This window comes from Mastomys coucha, unplaced genomic scaffold (assembly GCF_008632895.1).
Source record: "Mastomys coucha isolate ucsf_1 unplaced genomic scaffold, UCSF_Mcou_1 pScaffold22, whole genome shotgun sequence".
NCBI lineage: Eukaryota > Metazoa > Chordata > Mammalia > Rodentia > Muridae > Mastomys > Mastomys coucha.
Genome location: NW_022196905.1, coordinates 243,008,458 through 243,016,691, shown reverse-complemented (window position 1 = coordinate 243,016,691; position 8,234 = coordinate 243,008,458). Strand labels below are relative to the sequence as shown.

General features: G+C 44.7%; 1 protein-coding gene across 1 annotated transcript; it reads right to left on the bottom strand.

Annotated features, from left to right (window-relative positions):
* Positions 1–258: 258 nt before the first annotated feature.
* Positions 259–8,003, bottom strand: LOC116070024 (acylcarnitine hydrolase-like). Its single transcript, XM_031341126.1, has 12 exons — positions 7,862–8,003; positions 7,025–7,235; positions 5,763–5,901; positions 5,002–5,135; positions 4,662–4,920; positions 3,842–3,940; positions 3,446–3,586; positions 3,244–3,324; positions 2,863–3,007; positions 2,369–2,506; positions 1,959–2,031; positions 259–1,551 (listed from the first exon to the last, which is right to left on the bottom strand). Exons 1-12 carry the CDS (start codon positions 7,935–7,937, stop codon positions 1,365–1,367), a joined length of 1,683 nt encoding a protein of 560 aa, XP_031196986.1. The 5' UTR covers positions 7,938–8,003; the 3' UTR covers positions 259–1,364.
* Positions 8,004–8,234: the final 231 nt, after the last annotated feature.

The window sequence follows — 8,234 nt, the reverse complement described above, 5'->3', positions numbered from 1 at the left end:
GATGTGCTGTGATCATGCAAATATGGGCCTTACCATGTCCATAGAGTCCTTGGACATAGGGACAAACCTCAGCACATACAAAGTACCAACCTAGTTTTTCTTAGCACACACACACACACACACACACACTGTTCTAGACTTGAGGGGATTATAGGTACTTGAAACTACTAATATAAAATTGTGCCACTGACTACTTTGGTATAGAACTAGATGAATGGAGTTGTATAATAAGAAGTGGAAGCAAAAAAGAAATCAATATTGACAAATGGACAGATTATCTTAAAACAAATTGTAGGCAAATTTTAATTTACAAACACAGTAGATAGAGACACTTTTAGATGTTTACAAATCTAGTGATCAAGTTGGGAACCTCTATGTGCTGTGTTTTGAAAATACCTATGAATCATATTTCTATATTGAAAAACTCCAATGTGACAACCCCATTAGAAGAACAACAATATCAACCAACTAGGCCTTCCCCAGAGCTCCCAGGGACTGAACCACCAACCAAAGAGTAAACATGGATGGACCCATGGCTTCAGCCACATGTATAGCAAGGATGACCTTGTCGGGCATCAATGAGAGGAGAGACCCTTGGTCATGTGAAGACTCAATGCCCCAGTGTAGGGGAATGCGAGGGCAAGGAGGTGGGAGTGAGTGGGGTGGGTGGGGGAACAAGCTCATAGAAGCAGGGGAAGGGGGATGTGGTAAAGGATTTTTGTGGGGGGATGAAGGAGATTACATTTGAAATGTAAATAAAGAAAATATCTAATAAAAAAAAGAGTTAGGCCTTTTGGAGGCCTGGGCCATGAGGATTGCTAACTATCCCATATACTCAGTGAAAACATAGGTATCATCTTTGGTCTAGAAAGCATGTACAGCAAACCTGTTAGTACAGAATACCTTAATCTTGGTATGAAACTGATGAGAGGAGGCATGGGATTCTGACACATCCCATCCCCATGATGTGGACTGTTTGGAGAACCATATCAGTGTTCCCCAAAGCTCTACTTAAAGACTGTTTTGCTCATAGAGAAGAGGGCAGTGAGGATGAGAGGTGAGGTGCGGAAAGAAGAAAGGAAAGGCCCTAGTCCCAGTGGAGTGTGAAAGGAGATGGGGAATTACGGGGTTCACAAATCCACTGGGAGGGGAGTTTGAATGGGTCTAACTCATTCAATAGACTGCTTTTTGAATGGGTCTAAAAAAAAGATGACCCATCAGGATAAAAAGTCACATGCAGAGGACTTGGGATAAATGGAGAAGAGCAGACAAGCACAGAGGTTATGTGAATGTTAAAATGTTTTGGGAACCTGAAGCTGACTCCGTCAGCAGCCGACACCACATACCATTCCTCACATGGAGCACTATAGCTCTATGTGCATGTTTTGAGATCTCTTTAACTCCTCAATCTTCTGGGGCAGAGTCTTGGTCCAGAACTGCAGCCTTCTGGCCTTCTGGATTTGTCCCACAGCAGGCTGGGTGTTCAGCTGTAGATACTGTTCATCATGGTCAAACACAGGCCAGTAGGGTAGACCCTCGCTGTTGGGGTTCCTGTGGATATGATGCCCAGCAAAGAAGGGTGAGGTCACTCTGGTCCAAAGCCTGATATACTGATTGGGTCAGGGCAGTGGTTAGGCTAGTGGTTAAGGAGTCTGATGTGACAGGTGTCCTGATATGTGCACACAAGTGTCACTTACTAATTTCTGCTTCATGTGGGGAAGACTACCTGACCTGTTCTATGTCTCCTCCTAAGTGAAAAAATCTAAAGAGCAGTAGTACCACAGCACTGTAGCCCATCAGCTAGGTCACTGTGAGATGACCAGTATCTGACACCTATAGTGTACCTGTATAAATATACCGTAGTGTAGGGAAGACTTTATCATGTGATGGAATGCTAAAAAGTCACCATCTAAAAGGGAGTCCTAGAAGGACCCACATGTACAAGGTTGAGTTCTCACCCGTGTCTTGCAAAGTTGGCCCAGTACTTCATCATCCTCTTGTTTAGCAGCTTTTCCTCTTTAGTGAGGTTAACTGGAGTTATGAGAAAGATGAAAGTCCAAGTATATACCACCTCATGCAACTGCCAACTCATTCTTCACACTCACCATCCCAGATGTTATCTGACCTCAAATTATTGGCTTTACTACCACCCTTCTTCACTATATAGAGTATCCAAGATCCATGCAAGCCTCTAATTGAATTTCTGCCCCAAAGTGCTGTCATCTCCTCCATTACAGGCTAGACTGGACAGGATCCAGATTCTAAACTAGGTATATATATTTTTGAGTTAGAGGTTTCCTCAAATGGACTGACAGCTAAGGAGCCATCTGAGATCTCATTCAGTTCAGGAAAAATTAGGAAGACTCACGTTTCATGCCCCAGAAGAAGGAACCAAAAACAAAAGGAACCTCATCCCCATGGTCGGCCTTCACGTGGGGTGGCCTAATATCCTTGAGGAAGCTGGATTGATGTTGGAATTCATAGAAGTAGACAGAGCCATGGGAACCTGGAGGAGGGACAAAGAGTGACATAGTTGTCTCTCACCTGGGGCTTTTTTGATACATGTTTGGTGATACATGTTTGGTATATACCTTGATATAATGTTACCTGGAATCGTAAGAGTTAAATTGGAGGAGGAGCCCCAGGCTGGAGCACTAGCAGTGGAAATGTACTCATGACCTTCCCAGCTGAGTGGTTGTGTTAAGTCAATAGGGTATCAGCAACCCATTTTCTCCTCTGTACCCAGATTTCACTCTCTTAAACTGGACATGAGGAGACCTAGATACCATTCTGCTCCACAGTGCTCACCCGTGATCCCCATCTCTGAGCTGCTCCTCTAAGCCTTGTCACAGTAGTACTTACGCTGAAAATGTGCTACTTGGAGAGAAGGGATCACAAACATGAAGTCTTCCATCATCTCAGTGAACTGTATTTGGAGAGTCTTGGGGTCCTCAATATCCTCCATGTACTCTTCCATCAACAGATCACTACACTCAGGAGGCAACATCTACACCAGAGACATCAGAAAGATCAAGGTTAGGCATGTTATTGGTAAAGTAGGTAGTACACTTGGGTGTGGGGAGGATGGGGCCTGGAATGACATATGGTATAGGCAAAAAATTCTTGCTCTGAGGTAACCTCACACAGCATCATACATATCTCCCGACCTTCATTAATAGGGATGCTGTTGGAGAAAGAAATATGAGGGACCCCTCTATTTAGACAAGACCAGAGGTATCTCACCATTTGTGGTGCTGTATCCTTCAGAACAGCCTGCAGGTTCTCTCTGGTTATTCCTTTTATTGTCTGAACAGAGCCTATGACCTGGGAGGCAGAAGACAGTTTTAAGTATAGGGTCTCATGGACTTGGATTAAAGATGCATTGAGTTCCCACTACTTAGCATATGAGTATCCAGGTTCCCAGAGGATTGAAAGTGAGCCTCACTTTGGGGACGATCCAACCATACTCATCATTGTTGAAACCAATTATGCTGGGGACAGGGTGAAAATCAGCAGAGGCCAATAGCTCCTGAGGATGCTTGGGTAGGAACTCTCCATCCACCACAGCAGGGATCATCTGGAAGTTCTGATGGGCATTAAAAATCAATGCTGAAGGTTAATGAAATAAATGTCCACTTAGTTACCTCCACCGTTTTCTCATTCTCACTAGTTTCAGGATGAGCTGCTCACCCTGGAGGAGAATCTTCACTTAGATTAGCCTATCTTGATAGTCACTTTTACACATAAAACTGAAAGAACACAAAGGAGTAAAGATGAGGGATTTGGTTCAGAATCCCACATCACATAGACCAGGTTTTCCCAGATATATAATTCTCCCAACCTTGCTAATAGCCAGAATCTCTGCTTCACTCTTGCCTCTCAGACAGCGCACCAGGGCCTCTGAGTCCATGGCCTCACATCCAGAGAGTTTGGCAACCATCTGCAAAGGGAACAAACAGGGAGATTTCTCAATTCCAAGTCAATGACTTTGCATCTAATTCTTACACTATAGTGTGTGTTGTGTGGATTGGAACAAGTATAATTTGTTCCCGTTGTTGTATTGCTTAAAGGTGACAGCCAGGAAGCAGGACCCTTTCTACCTGCATACCTATTCTTTCTGTTTAGGGTAGTTTTGTTCTCTCCATCATCTTTTGTCTGTTTCATATACAAGGGAATGAGTAAGTCTGTCAAGTTGGTGTATGAAGATTAGAGAACCCCCTTTTTTAACAGTGTCTTTTTTTTTCTGTGTACACTAGCTGAGCTGATCTGTGAATTCTAGGAATTCTCTCGTCTCTGGCTCCCACCTGACTACAGGAACTTTGAAATTACAGATAAATGTTACCATTCCCAGTGTTTTATGAATTCTGGGGATTTGAACATAGGCTTAGGCTTATACACCAAGCACTTTAAAAAATCAGTGACCCAACTCCGAACCCAGACATACTCGTTTTTGCCAGTGATGGACCTTTCTAAGGGCAACTTTGCTGTCTACATAACATACTCATCCAGTATAAAGGAAATCTGTGGGTTCTAACCCTTGAGCCCTCACAAATAAATGAACAGATGTTTCCTTAGCTCTTCATTTTTACTACTGAATACCATAGCCTCAGAGGATAGTGCTGTGGCAGCAGATACAGGATTGAAGTGGTTCAGGCACTCACCTGGTAAACCACCTCAGAGAAGCTAAATATGGTTCCAGGCAACAGAGCTACTCCACTCTCCATGATGGCTCTGTGAAAGAGTCCTTTGGACATGGGGGACACCACATGTGAAGACACGCTTATGCCTCCGGCCGACTCTCCAAAAATAGTGACCCGGTCAGGGTTGCCACCAAAGTGGGCAATGTTCTGTTGGACCCAGCGTAGGGCAGCCACTTGGTCCAGGAATCCCCAGTTTCCCCTGGCATGCTGATCTCCGGTGCTGAGATGTAGAAGGGACATGGATTAAAGAGGTGTCCGGATTCTGATCAGCTACCACTCCCCAGCTCAGCCCTAGGCTCACCTGAAGAAGCCTAGGACACCCAGGCGGTACTGGATAATGACCACCACCACACCCTCAGTAGCTGCCAGCACAGATCCATCATACATGGAAGCCATGCCTACAGTGAGTGCTCCACCATGGATCCACACCATCACCTGAAGAAGTCAAGAGAGATGCCAGGAGGCTCCTAGTGAATCAGAGTTCAGCTTGTCTATGTATCAGAATATCAACTGCTGTGCTTCTATGAAGCTACATAAATCCTCTGGACTTTAGGGCCTTGGCCACAGCCAGGGCCCTCTAGTAGCTTCCTGTCCCCATTCCCACCATATGTTGCACTTTGAACTACTATCTCTGTGTGTAGAGTGATGTCATCACTACTCAGGCTCTTCACAGTGGAACCAAGAGGGATGTCCCCACGGATACCTCTCCAGATTAAAAATGGAAAGGATCATTAACCCCCATTGTCACAACAGATAACCCAAAAGTCTAAATTTGGGCTATCTCGATGAGGTTTTGAGCCCCTAAGTGGTTCTGCAGAGCACAAGTTGCAGAATGAGTTCTGGTTTTATCAAAGAGAGCCTGTGATGGATCAGTGCTTCAGTGCTCTGTGTCCCATACCCAGGTTTCAGCTGCAATATGTGGCTGAGATGGCTTTCTTTGACTCAAGTAAGCTAAGACTTTTATCAGAGTCCACCCTGTAATGAAACTCAGGTTGCTTTTGTCCCTTCTAATCTTCTTGAAAAAAATGCCCTCTCCCCAACATGACATGGCCTGACACTCACAGGCAGGTTAGAACCCTCCTGGGCATGGGCTGGTGTGTAGATGTTGAGATACAGGCAGTCCTCAGACATAGAAACAGGTGGCAGGGTCAGTTTCATCTCCTTAATGCCCTCCATATTCATTGTAACATTTTGTGGACAACTGGTAAAAAATGGGAGACAGTTATTATAAGAGATGTACAGTGAATATAACCAAACGTGAGTCTGGATTTTATTTTCTTAGCCACCTTTAGCTGCTACTCATCATAAGATGCCCTGTTAACACTTACATCCTTTCTAAATCCCTTCCAACCAAGGTAAATGCCACAGGCTCAGTGAAAGCTAGGATGGGGCCAGATTTCTAGGGAGGCCACCAGTAGGGTGGAGCCTGGATGTTATTCTTTCTGAGTCTCAGAGAGAGAGGCTTGTAGGTGTCTGTACAGAAATGATTGGCTGGCTGTAGTGACATTCATTGGAATTATATAAGAAAATCGAGCTAAGCATTTGCAGGCACACAAGCATTTTCTAGTCTCTGTTCCTGGGCGTGGCTATGATGTGAGCAGTTCCTGTAGTTTTGATTCACTGTGTTTACCCAAATAATGGATTGCAATCTGGAGCTTATAATAGTAGCTTTCGCCCCTAAGTTGCTTTTTTTTTTCTCATACTTTATTACAGCAGCAGAAAACAATCTAAGATCCCAATATTGGAGTGTTGTATTTAAACAGCTACTAGAGGAATCAATGACAATGCTGCCCATGTAGTCACATGTGCAGACTCTCGGGGAACATCGCTTGTCTGCAATGTCTTCAGAGGGAATTAGTTACATAGACTTGTTCCCTGGTCAATGGCACTTGGCCCTATAGGTTGTTACAGTGACTGTAAGGGTGGGATTAGAAATTACCATCACCATTGCACACCTCAGTGATCTGAAGTATAGTTTCCTGATTTTAGGGGCGATTGCTGCCTAATAGATCACATTAACCCATACCATATCCTTCTCATTGTGGCAGACAACCCTGGGCAAAATCTGAATCTGTGAACAATTTTATCTTTGCTCGTCTCAATAGTGCCTGATGCTAACTTCCTGTGAGTGCCAAGCTCTGACCCAGAAGCCTGGCATAATTGTTCTACTCAGGCTTAGCACATCATCAGAAAAATGCATGGGGCACTCATCCACAAAGACAAAAAACTGCTGTGTCGCTGAGATGGATGAGACACTGCAACATGGCCCAGAGCTTAGAGTACAGTCTCCTCAGTTCCTGAAACCCCGTGGGTCCAGAACTTACATGGCCGGTTGTGAGGTCCCATCTCTCACACCACTCCATGGCTCAGGGGCCTCAGGAGGTGCAAAGCGCAGCGATCCTACAGGTGGCTTGGCAAAGGGAATTCCCAGGAAGGTGTAGAGACCAACTTTGGTGTCCTTCAAGTGGACAAGCTTGCCTCGGACCTGGCCAGTGTGTGTGTTTCTGATGGGGCTCGTCTCTGGTGAGTCATGACCTGGTAGAGAGATGCCTCAGGGTTAGTTTTCTGTAATCAGTTGCCACCAGGTTGTGGGAGTTCCCATCTCACTGTTATCAGGGCACAGGAGAAGGGAACCCATACCAACCTCCCCAGTTCAGCTGTGGGGTGTGAGTGTGGAAACTTCCCTATCCCTCAGACCTAGGAAAATTTCCTATTCCTATTTTGAAGTGCTCCACAGCATTTCTCTAGGCCAAGGAGGTCACACACTCAGAGCCATTTTGCTATATAAATTATTATTATTATTATTATTATTATTATTATTATTATTAAAAGGTAAGTAGTAGCTATACACTGAGAAAAGAAAAATGATTTCTCATTTTCACTTGAATTGTCTAGCACTTTCTCTAGAGCTCCTTACAGTGAACTGTCTCTTCAGTAAGGAGTGATCTTAGATGTCTCTGACTCTGTATGCTAGTGGGCTCATAAAATCTGAGGATTTTGGTCAGAGAATCAGGAGGCACAGATTTCCCACACTTTTAACTGTCATTTTCTAACCCCTCCCCCCTGCCCTGTGCCTTCCCTCTCACAAGTTCAGCCTCTGACATGCACAGCTTGGCAGCTCTGACTCCAGTCATTCCCCACACTAGTTTAGCGAGCCTCACCCTGCACATGGATGAGGAGAAGCAGGAGTCCAAAGAGCGCAGCACTCAGCCAGCTATGCATTTGGTTCCGTGGCATGGCCAGCTCTCAGGCCTGAGTCTGTGCTGCTAGGATGATCACGTTTCACAAACAGGAAGCAGAATCTGTGAGCTTTGCCCAGGCTGGAATTTAAGCCAGAAAGATAGGTGGAGCAAATTCTCATTGTAGGAGAATTGTTTAGTCAGAGATGATTGGAGCCAATGGCCTGGAGGCAGGGCAAAGTCACTGTATTTATCAGGATTTTCCAGAGTAGCAGGGCTTATAGAATGAATCTTTCTACATAAATATATAGAAACAGGATTTATTAGAACAACTTACAGGCAATGGTGCTAGTAA